Below are 20,135 nucleotides of genomic sequence, written 5' to 3' on the forward strand. Positions count from 1 at the left end.
TCCCTTTCCTTATCTGCCCTAATACAGCTGTACTTGGGGTGGTTCTGAGACTCACATTTATATACTTGTTAATATTTGTGAGGTTTGTCACATACTGTTGCGTGCTGCACGTTGCCATATTTTGAGTGGAACTGTGTGTTGCATACGCTGAAAATGGGTCCCTGCAGCTAATTTTTAGTATCAGTCAGGACCAGTATAGCGCTGCTTGATCAAGAGCGTTATGCTGCACCCATTTTTACCATCCTGCAAGCCATGTGCTGCAGGTGTTAGTGCGGAGGATTTAACTCTTAAAGGGTTCTGTATGTGGCGTCATCGGGTGCCGGCCCCTTTCACGACCCCCTTGGGCGGTTTGTTTTCTCGGGATCCTCTTAATTGCGGATCGCCGGGCGGGCCCCATTGTTGTACCTCACTTGGGGTTACTTCACCATACTACCCCTTTTTCATCTCAGGGTATCTCGCAGTTTCTTGCACTCTTCCCCAGTGACACAGACTACCGCTCCCTACAGGGGTTTTTCGAGTATATGAATTCCCCCTGGTGCCACAATAGTCTGTCATGCCCCTTGCAGGGATTACCACAACAGCCACACTGGGTGGATGTCGTTTTTCTATGAAACGCAAATTGGCGTGGTTGACGCCCTGTGGTTACTTCCCACTTGGCTCTACCGTGAACTGGATACTGTTTTGGGCTCTTTCCCTCTTACACGGGGGGAAGCCTATCTCAAGTATTATTATACCTGCTTTGGGCTGGTGGCAGGTCCATTCTGGTTAGAGTGAATGTTGACCTGCACCTGTATCATACACCCTCAGTATGGCGTGCCTTCTGGTTCCCTGTTGCTGACTAGCGGGTGGATCGCATGGCGGGACTCTGGCTGTTGCCAGATATGAGGTATTACAACAGTGTTTGGTCTCCTGTCCCAAATTCCCTGAGGGTCATCATGAGCCCCTCCTGGGGTGGATGGGCATGTTACTCGTCTGATTACAGACGTTACTACGCCTCCCATTCCTGCGTGGTCGGATTCTTCTGATCCGTAGGTGGTAACTCTGCCTGAAATCAGTATACTCGCTTTCAGAGGTTGTTACCCATCCTACCATGGCTATAGCATGGTTGGTTAATACTATTGCATACTGAGCTGATGCATTTGTAATGTTTTTTCCCCTCCAACACGTCTGGGGTTCAAATGTATTTGGTCGCTCTCGTAATATATGCAGTTGTCATAGGTGGACATGCCTATATTGGATACCAGCTCCTAACTTTCAGAGTTCCGGCTGCGACGGTATCCTCCGTAATACCCTATGGCTGCGCTCTGGGAATGCAGAGGTGCAGATACCATCTATAGGGTATATCTTGTTGGGTCCTGACCTTGACAGTGGCAGTACAAATTTCCCGCCTTCGGCTATGCTCACTATAGGGCCTCAGACTATTAAGTCTTTTTGTCCTCTGGGTCAGCCTAAAGGTCTGTTTCTTCATAGACTGTCGGCCTTTACAAGGGCCGACATATCCAGTTCCGAGCAGGCCTGGACTGCCAGCCGATCCTGCTTCTGAACCTACGGATATATCGTCAGCCTGACGAGACAGGCCTACCACTGGGAGATGGCGATTTTCTCAGTTTGCCCGGTACTAGTGTCTAGTTGCCGCGGCTACGTGGGTAGGAGGGTACGCACTCTCTTTGCTCAGGCGGCTTATTTCCATGTGATGGTACTCAGGCCCTTATTCGGAACAGGGCCTTACAAATCCAGAAAGCTATACAGTTGTTGCGGTAAGCGGAGCTAATTGGGCCATCCCCACTTTCTCAGCGAGGGACTGGTTGTTCTGCTTTCTTTCTGGTGCGGTGGCTGAATGGTCCTCTTTGGCCTATTCTCTGTCTCATTTCCCTGAACCAGTTCCTAAAGCTACCTGGGCTCAGGAGGCAATCCCTATGCTCCATCATACTATGTTTGGAACCTGGGGACTTTATGGTATCACTGGAGATACAGGACGTGTGCCTACGGGTACTTACAGAGACCTTACCTCAGCATGTACTGAGGTTTGCTGTATCACAGCACTTACGATTTTTCGGGCTCTGCCTGTTGAGACTGCTCTCAGCCCCACAGGGGTTTACCAGCGTTTTGGATTTTCTGACAGTTCTTCTGTTCAGTATATCCCAATGCTCCTGTACCTGGATGGCCTCCTGCTCTTAGCAGGATCACCGGGGTACTTTACAGCCGCGTCAGGTTGACTGTGGCTTCTTCAGGGTGCAGACGTTTAATCAATGGGGAAAAAGTCCTCCCTGCATCCCTTTCTGGGTATTCTTCACCTAGGAGCCCTGCTGGATTCTCAGAATCTGAGAATTCTTCTGGCGTAAGACGGCATCTCCACTCTTCCATTAGGAGTACATGGATGTCTGCGCAGTCGACATATGTCTTTACACTCTGGGATGCATGGTCCACTATTCAGTGTCTGCCTTTGGAAGGGTGGAATGGGCTTAGTTCCATTCCAGGCCTTTCCATAATTGGCTTATCTCCAGATGGAACAAGTTTTTTCTGTCTGATCACTGTTCAAACGATGATGCTCTCCCCGGAGGCAAGTCGGTCCCTTTTCGGGTGACTATGGCCATCTCGTCCAGGGTATTCTTTGCTAAGGACAGTGTCTGGTTCGCATCCATTTCAGTGCAGTTGGATGTCTGTCGATTCCACCTTGTCAATTAACTTGTTGGAACTTTAGCCTGTCTTGGGCCTTCACTCTGGCATAGCCCTTGTTTCCCGGTGAACCTGAAAAAGTTCAGTCCGACAGGGTCAGAACAGTGGCTTTCTTTTTAGCAATACTGTTCGTTGGGTGGCAATGTCAGGTATGTCATACATTCGGACATTGTCTAAGGGTCTCCTCCCGACCATCTCGACAGTGTTCATTTCAGGTGCTCTCCATTGGGAAGCGGGAGTCCTCAGCTGTCACGACGTGCATCCAGGGGACTAGTCTCTTCCCCAAGAGAGGTTGCATCTCCTGGTGAGCAGGGGGGGGGGGTCCTCCTGAGGTGACCCTCTTGGCCTTCTGACTCTATCACACTATGGTGTTACAGTCCAACTCTGGGGATTCTGAAGCAACCTTCAGTGACTCTTTGTCGGTGAAGTGGTTCTTCCAATTTGCGTACCTGTGTTCTCCGGTCTCCATTCTTCCTCGAGGGAAGTGTTTCAATCGAGACGGAGATGCTTTCCTGCTGCTGGCTCCTGATTGCCCCAGATGTCAGGGGTACTTGGTTTTTCGGAGTCTCTCCATCGATACTCCATTCCTGATGCTTCACTGCCCAGACCTGTTGTCTCAGGGTCCTGGGGTTTGCCTTGGACCTGGGTAGTTTGTCTTTGACTGCGTCCCTACAGTGGTCTTACGGCTTCCCTGGCTTTGTCATCGTTGGAATGATTAGAGCACATGGATCAGCTTTTGCTGGGACCTACCACAAACTGTGGCAGCCATAATTCTTATGGTATTATACCTGTCGATATGATCCTCTGGGGTCCAGGATTTCCAGATATTCTGGCATTCCTTCCGGCTGGCTTGGGTTTCACCCTCGGCCTGGCCTTCCTGACAGTGCGGATCTCTACACTGTCAGTATGATTAAGATATGGAATTGCTCCGCTCTGATATCCAGTTCATCCTTTGGAGTGTTTTCTGGATTATGCCTCCATTTGTCCTCCCTAGGGACTCCTTGGGAGTTAGTAGTGGTTCTTCGTTAACTCCGGGGAAAGTTAATGGAACCGCTGGTTGTGATAGCCATTACATGGTCTATTGCTTTGGCTTTCTCTCTTTCTCTCAGGGAGTTTATATCACCCAGGTGAGTGTCGGAATTGGGAGCGTTCTCATGTGGCTCCCTCTTCTGGAGGGCATCTTGTCAGGGTGTGAGTTGCTCTCACCCTGTGTTTCTTCTTAGTGATTTTTAGGTTCCATATTATTCTGGAACTTATGGTGAGGCCATTCAGTCCCCAGTCCTCTCGGCTGGTGTGGCCTCATTGACTGTAGTCCGGCCTCTGTGGATTTATGTGATCCGTTAATCGGACTCCTTATTGGTGGTCTGAAATTTCTGGTTTTAACAGGAAAGGATGGCCGGCCTATGGCCAAATGTTGGCTGGACGGCCTCGTATGTCTTCTTCAGGGGCCTACCCATGGGTAGGCCTTTCAGTTATTGATGCTTGTTTTTTCTCGGGCCATGTAACCCTCGTGGGTGGCTCGCTGTGGCGCCTTGGCTGTTTTGCCTTGCTAGATGGCCACGTGGTCTTCTGTCCACACCTTTTTAAGGTTCTAGGCATTGGTTTCCTTTGCCTCTCCGGATGCTTCCTTTTTGGCGGCGGATTCTCCTCTCAGCACAGGAGCGTCCCCTCCCTTGGTTGAACTGCTTTGGGACATCCCCAAGGTCAACCCTATGGACCCTGAAGTAGAAAACAAGAGATATGGTAAGAACTTACCTTTGTTATCTCTGTTTCTACGAAGTCCATAGGGTCCACAGGGCGCCCGCCCTGACGCACCTGGCTTCGAATGGGCTGTGTGGCTGGTCACCGGTTTTCCGTCTCCCATTTCTGTGAGTATGGTTATCGAGTGTTCCAGTTTTCTCTCTCTTTTTCTCTCCTCCTCCGGCCTTTGGCTACTTACAAACTGAGGTGCCTCTGGCTTGGGGGTGGGATTATAGGGAGAGTGGACCCAAGTGCATCCTGGGAGCTAAAAGCTTTAACTGCGTGGTGCCCGGATTTGGTTCCCAACCTATACCCCAAGGTCAACCCTGTGGACCCTATGGACTTCGTAGAAACAGAGATAACAAAGGTAAGTTCTTACCATATCTCTTGTTTTTTAAATTCATAGTATATCTTGCACTCATAGTGGACACTATTGTACCACCATACAGCGAGGTTCTTCAAGTCAGGCAATGGGAGCTAATAAAATCCTCTTTTCTGTCCCTCTCCTGTTCTATGTGTAGAAATGAGCAATAAACCAGTGAAGAAGCCTTTTGACTGTTAATATTTTGATACCTATTATATTATAACTTTGAAAGGTGAGGTATTCCTGTGCCGGGGCCTAGGATAATGGATGTTGTACATCCATGTGAGATATATTACATCAGTTGCGTCTGCTCCATTCTGCTCTCCAGAAACCACAGTTGAAGGATCGAGAGTCAGAGTTGCTTTATTTTGCGGATGTTTGTGCCGGCCCAGGCGGGTTCTCCGAGTACGCCTTGTGGAGGAAAAAGTGGCACGCCAAGGGGTTTGGCATGACCCTAAAGGGACCCAATGATTTCAAACTAGAAGACTTCTACTCTGCATCCAGCGAACTCTTTGAACCTTATTACGGTAAATCTCGATTCATTCCAGTGTTTCCTCCCGTGTTTTAAAGCTGGGCAGCATTATGAGGTAGGCGGGGGTTTGGGTGGGGGCAGACCCTATGGAACATTGCCACAGGAGGTAAGGAGCAGCCCATCATGCAACTTTCCCACCTGGCATCTCACTTACTGTTTGGTGCAGGGTTGGCTGGTTTAAACCATGGTTTAATCCAATTTATTTTTTTTTAATCACTAAAAAAGCTTATTTTAAGGGAATCCCCTGGTATTATTCCACATTATTGTTTCTTGTGGTACTCATTTGAATGAGCTGAACCAATACAGTAAATTCACATACACAACAGAGAAATTGGAAGTGTGGGAGGGTGAACCAGATCAGAGGTACTAAATCTGCCTAGCATCAGCTATGACTGCACAAACTTCTCCCCTAGCAATCCTATAGGATAGGAGAAAATCCCAACTAACATGCTCAATCTAAAGGGTAAACAACGGCAACACATTAAAGAGGCAATACACAGAGAAACACCTCATGGTTTAATCTCCTTCATGTTAATTTAAGTTCAAAATCTTCAGTCCTACTGAGATGAGTGGCAGGAAGAAAGACCTAGGGGTAAATTTACTAAAAGAGTTTTTAGAAGTGGAGATGTTGCCCATAGCAATCTATCGGATTCTAGCTATTATTTTCTAGAATGTGCTAGCAAAATGTTAAGTATAATCTGATTGGTTGCTAAGGGCAACATCTCCACTCTTAAAAACCCTCACTTTAGTAAATATACCCCCTAGTCTGGCTCTCTTGATGAGATAAAAAAAATCCTAATAATTTTGGATTGTTAATGTTAGAAAGCATTAAAACAGGGTTGCTCAAGATCATAATACATAGCAATGTTTCACAGTATTAATATAATAAGTAGGATTACATTTTCTTTCATTAAAACATTTAAGCGAAAAAACCAATCAGGTTCCAAAACTTTTATTTTCAACCCTGGTTTTGCCGGCTCTGAGTAGGAGAGGGGAGAGGCTGTGAGTCTGCAGTGCAGGGTGGACCGGGGTGGAGGTGGAGGGGGGCGGCCTGTATCCTCCTATAGGATCTGTGCAGTGACTGAGCATTTCTGTTGCTTGTGGTGCCCTCTGCACGCTGGTGCCAATGTAAGTGGGGCCAGCCCTGGGTGCCTGGTGGTGTGACTGTGAGCCGGTCAGTGTAAGAAAAGTGCCAGGTGGTACGCCTATGAAGAAGGCCTTGGGGAGATCACTGCATTCAATGTCCTGTGATTGTAGGTGAACATTATAAGTCATATATATATAATGCCATATTTATTATAGGTAATAGCTGTTATATCTGTCTCTTGCCTGTCATCACTATCATTTTTTATTATTATTATTGTTGTTTTATATTACCTTATATGTTTTCCTTGGCAGGTGAGGGAGGGGTGGATGGGGATGGAGATGTCACCCGCCCAGAGAACATCACAGCTTTTCGTAACTTTGTGCTGGATAATACAGACCACAAGGGAGTGCATTTCATGATGGCAGATGGGGTACGTCACAGCCTGAATAACATCCGTAAACGCTGCACTAAGATTCTCAATATTTTTGCAATTTGATAAGAAGTTCACCAACCTCGCTCACTATCCGTCTACGGTTCACAGATCGACCAGCAGCATCTTTAATCACAGTAATGTTACTTCTATTAAGATTACGACAGTCTGTATGTGTCTATATACTCATATACTGAAATTGACTGTTTCCCCCCCTCTTAAATGTATTGACCATTATTTAGCAATCTCTATTTACTATGTGGGTGGTTGCCCCATTACCCCATCCCCTCTTACTGGAGTTCAGACAGGAGCAACCTATTGGCCCTGGAAACCTCACCCCTTTCAAAAATCTGTCCTAGCTGTTTGGGCAGTGTACTAGCCAGTTGTCTTCTGCAGTAGTAGGGAACACAGACCCTGGGAGATTTGGAGTTCTGGGAAACACCTACAACTGTGGAACCTTTCTGTCTCCCAGCAGGTTCCTCTCAGGAACAAACACTGCTTTAGCTCCCTTTAACTCCCAGGGGGTGCAAATCAGTAATGGAACCATTTCGTGGAGCTCTAGTTTTCCTCCTTGGGAGCAGTGTAGTCCTGTGAACTTCTTATTGGGACACTCCATAATACAGTTAATACTATTCCAAATGAGAGGATACTTCAGTCATATTTTCTGTGTGTTCGGTGGTGGTGTGAGAATGTGTTTATTTTGCAGGGTTTCTCTGTGGAAGGTCAGGAGAACATACAGGAGATACTCTGCAAACAGCTGCTGCTCTGTCAGTTTCTGGTGGGACTCTCCGTCGTCCGCACAGGTGACTTGTAGATTTGTTCTATATCCATGTGACTGAATGTTATGTGTACAGTTATTCTGCACCTTCTGTAACCTTACAGAGTATGTTCTATATCAGTGTGACTGTATGCTATGTGTACAGTTATTCAGCATCGGCTGTAACAGTACAGAGTATGTTCTATATCCGTGTGACTGTATGCTATGTGTACAGGTATTCTGCACCAGCTGTAACCGTACAGTTTATGTTCTATATCCGTGTAACTTTATGCTGTGCTGTAACTGTACAGTGTCTGTTTTATATCTGTGTGACTGTATGTTATATGTACAGTTATTCTGCACCAGCTGTAACTGTACAGTGTCTGCTTTATATCTGTGTGACTGTATGTTATATGTACAGTTATTCTGCACCAGCTGTAACTGTACAGTGTCTGCTTTATATCTGTGTGACTGTATGCTATGTGTACAGTTATACTGCACCAGCTGTAACCGTACAGTCTGCTTTATATCTGTGTGACTGTATGTTATGTGTACAGTTATTCTGCACCAGCTGTAACCGTACAGTCTGCTTTATATCTGTGTGACTGTATGTTATATGTACAGTTATTCTGCACCAGCTGTAACCGTACAGTGTCTGCTTTATATCTGTGTGACTGTATGTTATATGTACAGTTATTCTGCACCAGCTGTAACCGTACAGTGTCTGCTTTATATCTGTGTGACTGTATGTTATGTGTACAGTTATTCTGCACCAGCTGTAACCGTACAGTCTGCTTTATATCTGTGTGACTGTATGTTATATGTACAGTTATTCTGCACCAGCTGTAACCGTACAGTGTCTGCTTTATATCTGTGTGACTGTATGTTATATGTACAGTTATTCTGCACCAGCTGTAACCGTACAGTGTCTGCTTTATATCTGTGTGACTGTATGTGTACAATTATTCTGCACCAGCTGTAACCGTACAGTGTCTGCTTTATATCTGTGTGACTGTATGCTATGTGTACAGTTATTCTGCACCAGCTGTAACCGTACAGTCTGCTTTATATCTGTGTGACTGTATGTTATATGTACAGTTATTCTGCACCAGCTGTAACTGTACAGTGTATGTTTTATATCTGTGTGACTGTAGGCTATGTGTACAGTGACTGTATGTGTACAATTATTCTGCACCAGCTGTAACTGTACAGTGTCTGTTTTATATCCGTGTGAAAGTATGCTATATGTACAGTGACTGTATGTGTACAGTTATTCTGCATCGGCTGTAACCATACATTGTCTGTTCTATATCAGTGTAGCAGGAAATAGCTGCTAATGTAATCAGTGGAAGTGTAGCAATATTCCATAAATGTGGGAGACAAGAGTTACTTGATGATGATATTTTCCTCTGACCAATACAGGGGGACATTTCATCTGCAAGACCTTTGACCTTTTCACCCCATTTAGCATTGGCCTGATTTACTTACTGTACTGCTGTTTTGAACGCGTCTGCCTCTTCAAGCCAGTGACAAGCCGACCAGCTAACTCCGAAAGGTGAGAGACCAAGCTAAACATTGCCGATGAGTGTTTTTTTTTTCTTTTCCCTAGATGTGTCCCTTTTTCTCTATTACTCTGGTCCTGTGGGACATGTAGTGTGGCTGCCAGCCACCCCCTGCATCCCAAAGGCTGGCACCTGGTTACACCAGTTACTTGTTCTCCTTCCTCCTATCAGAGGCTTGTATTGAGCGTAGGGACAGAAGGAGAATACCCCTGTCCTCCTCTCTTGCCCCTGTTCATCTCTGACTCTGTCGCCCCTAATAGGAAGAAGCAGCATGGTACGTGACATCCTGTCTTTTTGCCTGAGCGTCAGTGACTGGAGCCATTAGAGAGTAAATAAGGGTCCAAGAGGCAGGAATTTGTGTATATTGTGCAGTTTGTTTCTATAGGGCTGTTCAGAGACAGTATATATCATGTAACTGTATATTTAAAATGTTGCATACATTAAAATGAAATTGTCGGCGTCCTTGATTGCTGGAATTAAAATGACAAAAGTAATAAATGCAAAACAAGCATCAGGGCTTGAAAACCAGCTGTTTAGTAAATATATCCCTATGTCTCCTATATTGGCCTCTTTGACTGTTGCTAATAGGCCGATATGTCCTCCTCTGTTTTTTCCTTATAATGCGTCTGCCCCTCTCTAGGTATGTGGTGTGTCGAGGCTTGAAGGCGGGCATAGAGGATGTGCGCAATTACTTGTTTACAGTGAACCTGCGTCTCAACCAGTTGCGTAACTCTGATCAGGATGTAAATCTAGTGGTGCCCTTGGAGGTTCTGAGAGGAGACCGTCAGTTTTACGAATACATGGTCCGCTCCAACGAGAGGTGAGGACCGATCTCATTAATTACCGGGACACTGTGTTTGTGGGAGCTTATACATATAGCATTATGGATGTGTTTCGGATCACAACCAGACTGGTCTATCTCCTATGTGTAATGCACACTACAGCATAATGTTCCCTCATATCACAATCTTTTGTTGCTACAAAACCACTGGGGTGCTTAATACAATGTGTTTTACTAGTCAGATACAGGCTCTAATATATTGCTCTCTTGTTCTTACCTGTACGAATTGAATGCTACCTCTCAACATCTAAGGGGAGATTTAATCAAACCTTCTATGGGGGGACGTCGAGGTCTTTACCTATAGCAAACAATCAGATTTCACTTATATAGTACATTCTGTGAAATGATGGCTACAATCTGATTGGTTGCTAAGGGTAACACCTCCCATTTTAGTGACTTTCTTGACGTTCATGCATCTGATATTATAGCTCTTCCTCATAATGGTGTTCTTTGCTTCCTCTTGTTTTCCAGCTGTTGCGAGGTACAGATAAAAGCTTTGGCTAAAATCCACGCCTTTGTTCAAGACTCGTAAGTAAAAGAAACACAGCAGGATATTAGTGATTATCCCTTACTGCCTGGAATATGGGTTTAATACCTGCACAGTGATTAGCTGTTTTTAGATCATTAGTTTGTAAACAACACAGCCATTGGCTCTTACTACAGCTGAAGATGAATACTGTATCTCCATAGTGATTGGTTTTCCCAATGCTATATTGCTTATGTACAATGTTCCCCTTACATCTTAATGCAGGTATACATTTTGCGATGAGTGGTGAACAGTAATTGTGTTTTCTAGGACCTTAAGTGAGCCGCGCCAGGCCGACATACGTAAAGAGTGCCTAAAGTTGTGGGGGGTAAGTAGGAGTTGTATATTGACATCATCCTCGGCTTAGACAAGTTTGAATTAAGTGTTAAGGCTGAGAATTGGACCTGACTTACTTAGTGACTCAAGTATAGATTGTGTTGAATATGTGATGTGATGTGTTGTAGAGGATTAATCCAATTTTTTCTTCCAGATCCCTGACCAGGCTCGAGTGGCTCCAACAAACACCGACCCAAAGAAAAAGTTTTTCCAGCTCATTCAGGTAGGTACTTGTCTGTGATGGCCACTAGATATCCGGGGGAGCCATGTCTGTCTCAGCTTGTCTTTGTATGTGCCTTGAGGTCTTGAGTTATAGTTCTGAGATCTTCCTCGTGTCATGACCTGTGACACAGCCACCCTCAGTCTATTCACTGGGTTCTCTATTATTTCTAGAGCCGGGACCTTGAAGTTTTCAATTTCAAACCAACCCCTCTCACCGCAAAGACCCTGGAGAAACTGAGCCATGTTCTAGACTACAGGTGTATGGTGTCTGGCAGTGAGCAGAGGTTCCTCTTAGGAATGGGGGTAAGGCTCCTTTGTGACATAATATATAGCTGTTTGATGGACTCTTAAGTATCTTTTTGTATCTTATATTGTGTCTGGCCTCTGCAGAGGTCTCAGATCTACACATGGGGGGGGCGCCCTTCCGAACGCTGGACTAAATTGGAATTAAAGACCGAGCTTCCCCGAGACACCCTCCTGTCAGTGGAGATTGTCTTTGAACTGAAAGGCGAGGTAAGTGAGCACAAGCGGTGACTGGCAGACCGTGTCCCAGGGGTTCATAGGGCAAGTAAAGTAAAGACTTCTATACTCTGATTGCCAGGGGAAGGCACAGAGGAAGATTGGTGCCATTCACATCCTGGATGCTCTCTTCCTGAACGGAATGGACGTTCGCCCACTGCACTTTAACCAGAGGTAAGCTCCCATTCTCCATGTTTCCATTGTCACCGCAATTCTGGTGCCCGGACAGCTTGAAGTAACGGGAACCAGGGCCGGCCCGAGCCTAATTTTTTTGGGAAAGCGGTTATAGATTTTGTTGCCCCCTGTTGAAATAAAACCTCATATTTCGGTGTGTGAAATATCAGAAGTACATGTAATAATGTAACAATGACAAAAGGGAATTTGAAGATCAAAAGACCAGCTTTATATATAAAGGGTTATAATGTAATACTATACTATAGTGGCGTCACTAGGGTTGGTGTAACCGAGAGCAGTAACTAATGGTGTCATCCCATATGGACCTTCTCCTGCGTCAGACCATACAGAATCCTTAGTAATAATATGCAATGGACTGAACGTGAAAACAACATGCACATTAACCCCCACTGTGATAAATAACACATACATAGGCCACAACATGAAATAAAAAAAAAACTAAATAGGCCCCCACATGAAAATAATAAAGCACATAAACTTTGTATGAAAAAAAAAAAAAAAACACATGTCCCCACGTGAAACTAAAACACAGGCTTTGCAGGAAATAAACCTACATAGATCCTACATGAGAGAAAAACACACACATTAGCACGGACATAAAAGTAATATACACATAGGATTTGCATGGAAAAAAACACACACAGGCCCCTACAGGAAAATAATTAAGCACAGACATAGGCCCCTACATGAAAATGTATGAAGTGTTATAGGGCCCCTATACATCAGGACCACCCTGGGTGCTAAGCTACAATTATACGTTAAGATAAGTATTCAGGGAGAGGGAGACAGCCAGTGGCTGACAGCACTGGGTGACAGGGAGAGGATGACAGCACTGGGTGACAGGGAGAGGATGACAGCACTGGGTGACAGGGAGAGGGTAAAGACAGGGAGAGGATGACAGCACTGGGTGACAGGGAGAGGGTAAAGACAGGGAGAGGATGACAGCACTGGGTGACAGGGAGAGGGTAAAGACAGGGAGAGGATGACAGCACTGGGTGACAGGGAGAGGATGATAGCACTGGGTGACAGGGAGAGGATGACAGCACTGGGTGACAGGGAGAGGTTGACGACAGGGAGAGGTTGACAGCACTGGGTGACCGGGAGAGGGTGATGACGGAGAGTGTGATAGCAGTGGATGAGAGGGTGACGACAGGGAGAGGGTGACGACAGGGAGAGGGTGAAAGCAATGGGTGACAGGGTGACAGCACTGGGTGAGAGGGAGAGGATGACAGCACTGGCTGACAGGGAGAGAGTGACGACAGCTTGAGGGTGACCGGGAAAGGGTTACAGCATTAGGTGACTGGGAGAGGGTGATGACAGGGAGATGGGAGATGGTGACAGCACTGGGTGACATGGAGAGATTTAACAGCACTGGGTGACAGGAAGAGGGTGACGACAGAGAGTGTGATAGCAGTGGATGAGAGGGTGACGACAGGGAGAGGGTGACAGCACTGGGTGACAACAGGAAGAGAATGATCAATGGGTGATGACAGGGAGAGGGTGACAGCCAGTGCATGACAAAAGCAGGGTATTTTAATTTTCTTACCTGTTGCCAGAAATGCAGCGCGTGGATGGCAGGCAGCTCCTCCTTAGACTTAACGCCCGCGCCCAATCACAGCATCAGAGAGCGAGAGAGAGGCTGCTGGGGTTGGATGGGGTGGAGCTGAGAGTAGAGGAGAAGAGAGAGTGGCCACTCCTCCCCCTCCAGCCGGGGCACTGACTCTTGTAAGCTGTGTCACTTGGGGGGGCGGAGCTGAGAGGAGAGAGTGGCCACTCCTCCCCCTCCGGCCATTCCCGGCCCCGGTCTGTGATTCATGTGTGAGGCTGAGCCTGTGAGATGTTTAGGTAGCGGCTGCGGCACTGGCGGGTGACTGCGAAGCACATACAATGAGTCAGGGTGACTCATTGTGATGCCAGCGGCTGTGAGGGACTCACCCAGGAGATGACGCCCTGACAGCTTGGACAGCAGCGTACCTGGCGTAATGGGCGGGCCGGACCTGACGGGAACTTTGTGTTTGGTGAAAAAGACTCATGTCTGAAGCTTCATTCTAAGGTTATTTAGCAGAGCACTGATTGTCTTTTGTATCATTTTATTGCGTTTTCTACAGTTATTAATGATGATTAATGAGTCCTCTTCCGCCTCAGGATACAGCTGGCAGAGAAGTATGTGAAAGCCGTTTCTAAGCCCAGTCGTCCCGACATGAACCCCATCCGGTGAGTGGCCTGTTATTGGCAGTAACCTGTGATATATATTTGTATTATTTATTCTGTTTACTCATTATTACTATATGATTGACCTCTGAGATGTTTAATATGGTGTTCATGGTTCATATGATAATTCATCACTTTTCTCTTTCATCCACTCTGGGGGATTACAGCTACCTTGAGGCTGTGCCCTCTACACCCCAGGGTAGCAGTGTCCCCCTGATGGATTCAGAGAAACAGAATTAATGGTTAGTACCAAAAATCCCATTTTTTTTCATCCACTTTGGGGTAGTCTGGTACCTTGGGGTGCAGAGGGAGCATCCTCAAGGTAGTAGAGTCCCCCAAATGGATTCAGAGTAGCAGATTTAATGGTGTGTACAGAAAATTGTAATTTCTTCTTCCCCCACTAGGGGGCACAGGGATCACTCTGGGGGTATAGCCTGGAGAAGGAGAGTCTGGGCACCAAACAGTTCCTCATTTTCTTCCCAGAAGCCACCTGGCTCCCTCTCCACTATACCCCGCCCCCAGCCACAGACCTGCCAGTTTCCGGTTTGGTGCGGCAGGAGTGGCACCGTTTTTATTGGGGGCTGCTTTTAAGTGCTCCCCCAGTTACTTTTTTTTTTTTTTAATTTTTACTGTATTGAGCGGTCTGTGCAGACGCTCTGCGGACACCCACACAGCCGCTCCGACACCAACGCCAGGGTGACAGCACCAGTGAATGGACTGGTGACTTCCACCGCGGGCATCAAGCAGGGACAGCGCGAGTCTCTCTCTCTCTGCTCCCCATGCCCGCAGCTGGTCGCCTGGCAGGTAAGAGGCTATATGCCGCTGGTGCTGGAGACCGCCGGCAGGGTGGGTGTAGTAGTGGTCCTGTATGCTGCTCCGTCCACTGAACCACCAGGGCAGCGTGTAACAGGCTTTGCTGCGGCAGTGTATTCACAGTCCCTGGGAGTTTTGTCACCTAAGGGGGAGGTGAGCACAGCCTGTTAGCCCCTCCCCCGCATGCAACATTTTGACTGCACATCTCGTGTGCTCCTCTCCTAGAATACTGGGCAGCCATTTTTTAAAGCACATGGCTCCCTCAGCTCTGGAAGCTTGGGCTCCAGTCTCCTACATACCTCACTCTTAGCTGCCTGGTAGTAATATTTTACTCCTTGCTGTCCTCTCTGCCTGGATTGTTGAGCATTATAGCCTATTTATTCAGTGCACTGAGCGTCATGATTTCTCTGCAAGGGAGGTGAGGGTTGTTGTGTGCTTCAGACTCCGGTCACTTGGTACACCCCACAGGTCTTTGTGGTTCCTCCCTGGTTATATTGCCAAGTAGATTGTTTTTAGGTGCATCGCCACTCTTAAGGCGCACATCCACTAGCCGTTATTAATGGACGACTGAACGATGACATCGTTGTCGTTCAGTCGTCCATTAATCGTGCATGAATCGGGCACTAAAATGTCGGAAACGACCAGCAATGCGCGCTCTCGCTGATTGTTTCCGACATCAATCATCGCCCGAACATGCCGGTCAATCTGCCGATAACGACAGATGGATGATGGAGGGAGGGTGCCTACACTGAATGACTAATCGTTCAACGTAGGCACTTCAAGGGATGGGGAACGAAGGTACGATTACGATGTCGTAATCGGACTGTCTTTCCCTCATCTGCTAGTGGATGTGCAGCTTAACATTCCAACTAAAGTACACGCCATTGCTTCAGCCTTGTGTGTGGAATATACTTAGATTGCATTTAACAGGGAGGTGAGCACTCTAGTGCCACACGCTTGCAGGGCCTGTGTTAACCTTTTGTTTCCCCAGAAATCATAGAGAAATTACTTCACTATGACCTGAGTTTTTCTCTCTATAGCCCCACTTATTTCTCTATTTGTGGCGCTTTATCATTCACTCTCCTGTCTTGTAGCTACACATCATTGTTTTTATAACTTTTGTGTGGGGGATACCTTTGGACTGCTTTTAAATGGCTTCCGAGGTTGAAGCACCCAGGGAGGTGGTTGCTCTTGAGCGGTCATAGAATTATAGGCCCTTTTGTGTTTAGAAAAGGTCCTCGTCATCCGAGGTTGGAAGTCTCTGGGAGGCGCCCAGATACATTCTTTGCCTATTACGCTAGACTGTCCACATTGTGGATTAAGGAAGTTCCTCCTCTATGGACCCCAAGTCCTGACGTAGGTGACCTTAGTCTGCCAGACAGCTGGCAAGTCTGTTACCACAGGTTGGGGTCGAATTCCATCCAGAGAACCCCAGCGTTCGGCCAGGATGGCCGTGTAGTTTAGGGACGCTGTGTTCAGGCCGCAGTCTCCACTGGAGGCATGGGTTCAAATCTCTCTTCTGACAAACAATCTAACTAATTAACTATTCTCAGGGGTAGTGTTTCCGTTTTGGGACCAGTACAGTCCAGGTTCAAGTCCCTTTGGGGACCTAGATATACTTTAGCGGGTTCCCACGCACTCCCAAAAGCTTCTTGATCACTGGGAGACTGTTTGCTCCCCTCTGACCTCCAGGGTCATTGCCCAGACTCCCTGTCTCTGAAAGTGCAGCGTCTCCTGTGAGGCATTGGCTCTGGATCGGAAGCCAGCACCCGATCTGATATAGCGGATTGGCACCATCACCAGTGTATATACAAGATGATTACCAGCTCCACAGTCCTACGGGAGTTCTGGATCTCCCTTCGATAACGGAGACAGCAGACAGCCATTATAGATAGCAGACGGCTTGCGGGATGTACTTTTAGCAGCGGGGTTAATTATTTAAACGGATGTCCAGGCTGAACTAGAAATTGTGCAGAGGGACACAGTAGTTCATCAATGACCTTACTATTAGGGATTTCCTCAGAGGGGTGTCTTGTAAGATCAACATAAGCTCTTTGGAAGTATATTCTGTACTTATGGAAGATGAGCAAAAACTAGAGCGTATAGGTCATGGTAGACTTATTTTGTGTGAAAAAGTTCTATAAATTCTCTCTGTACTCTCGCAACAGGAATATTATGATCATTAGATATTTGTCTTTTATTATATGTTTTCTGCAAGGAGAGAGTGCAGAGGAGGATGATGGAGGAAGTGTACTTTGTCTGTGATTACTGTAGTCTGTCATATTATTCATGTTTTATAAATCTCATTTATCTGTGTCTCCAGTTCGGTTGAGCTTCTCTCTTGTGTATCTCCAACAGGGTAAAAGAAGTTTACAGACTAGAAGAGATACAGAAGATCTTTCTAAGGTAGATTTATTATCTTACTACATTATCACACCAATTACTTGCAGTGGATGGAGGAATATTAATTTCTGAAGATACAGATGTGTCATCCTACATCTAGCCTAAATACGCCACGCAGTGCGCGACTTGCCTGGCGTGAGTGAGCTTCCAGGTCCTGTGATACTCCTAGGTAGGCGAAACTGCGTCTAAGTTGAAATGCGTTGTGACTAGGACGCACCAGCAGACTGTGCTGATTAATCTGTAATGCGACACTTGTTTATATGTGTATACCTGAACCACAACGGAACTTGGGGCCTGATTCTGACCTGCTCACGAGCGCTGAGCGCTCGCAAGCGGGTGACGATGGTGCCCTAAGTGCATGCGCACGACGGAGGGAGCTCCGTCGTGCGCATGCGCGAGACCCAAATATCGACGGGGTAGCCGTCGTTATGGGTCTCGCACCAAAGGGGGCGTGCTGTCGATGGTGAGTGACAGCACGCCCCCTTTGGTAGGCGTGCCAGGGGCGTGGCTGCCAGTCGGAGGCCTACCGTCTGGGTCTGGCCCCACTGACATCACTAGTTATGTCAGTGGGAGTGATTTTGGCTCTGATAGAGCCAAAATCACTCCAGGGCTTGCGGTCACAGAGACCCTACCGCAGGGTCTCGTCGCAAGCCCGATGGTCGCGATGGTCTTGACCATCGCGACCATCATCATGGACGCTCGTATAAGCTGTGGGTGGTAACCCACAGCTATGCGAGCTTCCAAGAGGCCGCTCCAATGTTAGGTAGAAGGGCCCTGATTCAGAGCGAGCGCTCTGGTCAGAGCGTCCGGCTCTGAATCAGGCCCTTGGAACGATAAAAGCTGTGACTGTTAAATTGTAGCACTTCGTATACAGATTCAGAGACTCATTCGCACTCAGATATACAATTGTCGCATATCAAATTAATTAGCACAGTCTGCTGGTGAGTCCTCGTTGCATCACATAGCGACTTAGATGCATTTCCGGCAAAAAAAAAACTACGCCCGGCGCTAGCAAGGTCTCACAGGACCTGGCGTGCCGAGTGGGGCTTTTTAGCGCAGCTGCAGCAAATATTTATAAGGACACATCTGTAACGTAGAGATTCTAGTGTATATACAAATATCTAATTTCAGTGTAATCCTGTTATAGCCCACCGTGTACCATGGCTGCACCTTTCAATACGGCAGTTGTTCCCAAACTCTGTCTTCAAGGCACCCGAACAGTCCAGGTTTTAAGGCTATTCATGCATGAGCACAGGTGGCTTCATTAGGACCTCAGTCAATTTGATTTATCCATCTGTGCTAAAATTTGGATATCCTTAAAACCTGCTGTTGGGGTGCCTTGAGTAACGCATTAGGGAAACCCTGGAACACTGTGTGATTACTTTATGACCCGTACATCAGTGCAGCCTGATGAAGTGGGATGGACCCTACATAAACCTGTGAGAGACCTCTCTGTTAGGATTCTTTTCCGTTTATACTGTCCAGGAAGACTCGTGGTCTCTGATGGCTGTAGTGAGTATTGTGATTGATTTGATTGCATTGTATCCTCCTGCATATGTGGTCAGGCTGGAGATGAAGATTATCAAGAGTTCTGGTGGGATACCGCGGTTGTCCTATACTGGAAGAGATGACCGTCACTTTGTGCCGTCCGGATTGTACATCGTGAAGACTATGAACGGTGAGATCTGCCTGAGCTATCTTTTTAAATTGTCAGTGACTGGAAATAGGCCACATACAAGATAACCCAATCTCTTGTGCCTTCCGCAGACCCATGGACAATGGCCTTCAGCAAGAGCCACAACCGCAAATATTTCTACAACCTCAAGACCAAAATATCCACGTATGAAGTCCCTGTGGAGTCCATAGCACCATTTCAGTAAGTGTGAAGCAGTGATCGTTTGTGAAGGGCTGCTCGGTGGGTCTGTGATGGTCACATTATCTGTATCTATCACACCGGGTTTTGGAGAGAGGAGATTTCCATGCTGTATTTATATCCTCCTAGGCTGTACAGGGAAGTGTTTGAGACTTGATACTTTATTTACATTGTTCGGGTTGTATGTTGCAGTCCAACTAATATTACCTGTCTGGTATTAGGGAAGTGGCAGTGCTGGGGGGCTCTCCTGTCTCTGTGTGGTATTGGGGAGGTGGCAGTGCTGGGGGGCTCTCCTGTCTCTGTGTGGTATTGGGGAAGTGGCAGTGCTGGGGGCTCTCCTGTCTCTGTGGTATTAGGGAAGTGGCAGTGCTGGGGGGCTCTCCTGTCTCTGGTATTAGGGAAGTGGCAGTGCTGCGATGCTCTCCTGTCTCTGGTATTAGGGAAGTGGCAGTGCTGTCGGGCTCTCCTGTCTCTGGTATTAGGGAAGTGGCAGTGCTGCGAGGCTCTCCTGTCTCTGTGTGGTATTAGGGAAGTGGCAGTGCTGCAATGCTCTCCTGTCTCTGTGTGGTATTAGGGAAGTTGCAGTGCTGCAATGCTCTCCTGTCTCTGTGTGGTATTAGGGAAGTTGCAGTGCTGCGGGGCTCTCCTTTCTCTGGTATTAGGGAAGTTGCACTGCTGCGATGCTCTCCTGTCTCTGGTATTAGGGAAGTGGCAGTGCTGCGATGCTCTCCTGTCTCTGGTATTAGGGAAGTGGCAGTGCTGCGATGCTCTCCTGTCTCTGGTATTAAGGAAGTGGCAGTGCTGCGATGCTCTCCTGTCTCTGGTATTAGGGAAGTGGCAGTGCTGTCGGGCTCTCCTGTCTCTGGTATTAGGGAAGTGGCAGTGCTGGGGGGCTCTCCTGTCTCTGGTATTAGGGAAGTGGCAGTGCTGGGGAGCTCTACTGTCTCTGGTATTAGGGAAGTGGCAGTGCTGCGATGCTCTCCTGTCTCTGGTATTAGGGAAGTGGCAGTGCTGCGATGCTCTCCTGTCTCTGGTATTAGGGAAGTGG

The 20,135-nt window shown here is 47.1% G+C and overlaps 1 protein-coding gene across 3 annotated transcripts in view; it reads left to right on the forward strand.

The window, feature by feature from the left end:
- CMTR1 (cap methyltransferase 1) overlaps positions 1 to 20,135 on the forward strand; it is a 58,870-nt gene that overhangs the window by 23,767 nt on the left and 14,968 nt on the right. For all 3 annotated transcript variants that reach the window (XM_088445355.1, XM_088445356.1, XM_088445357.1), the window contains 15 exons: positions 5,109 to 5,307; positions 6,711 to 6,829; positions 7,536 to 7,632; positions 9,009 to 9,141; positions 9,789 to 9,968; positions 10,461 to 10,517; positions 10,786 to 10,843; positions 11,006 to 11,074; positions 11,245 to 11,376; positions 11,464 to 11,586; positions 11,675 to 11,766; positions 13,933 to 14,001; positions 17,170 to 17,217; positions 18,780 to 18,892; positions 18,982 to 19,090. In XM_088445355.1, coding sequence (XP_088301481.1) covers positions 5,109 to 5,307; positions 6,711 to 6,829; positions 7,536 to 7,632; positions 9,009 to 9,141; positions 9,789 to 9,968; positions 10,461 to 10,517; positions 10,786 to 10,843; positions 11,006 to 11,074; positions 11,245 to 11,376; positions 11,464 to 11,586; positions 11,675 to 11,766; positions 13,933 to 14,001; positions 17,170 to 17,217; positions 18,780 to 18,892; positions 18,982 to 19,090 — 1,598 coding nt within the window. The remainder of the gene's footprint in view (positions 1 to 5,108; positions 5,308 to 6,710; positions 6,830 to 7,535; positions 7,633 to 9,008; positions 9,142 to 9,788; positions 9,969 to 10,460; positions 10,518 to 10,785; positions 10,844 to 11,005; positions 11,075 to 11,244; positions 11,377 to 11,463; positions 11,587 to 11,674; positions 11,767 to 13,932; positions 14,002 to 17,169; positions 17,218 to 18,779; positions 18,893 to 18,981; positions 19,091 to 20,135) is intronic.

This window comes from Taudactylus pleione, unplaced genomic scaffold (genome assembly GCF_031769625.1).
Source record: "Taudactylus pleione unplaced genomic scaffold, aTauple2 ptg000378l, whole genome shotgun sequence".
NCBI classification, from domain to species: domain Eukaryota; kingdom Metazoa; phylum Chordata; class Amphibia; order Anura; family Myobatrachidae; genus Taudactylus; species Taudactylus pleione.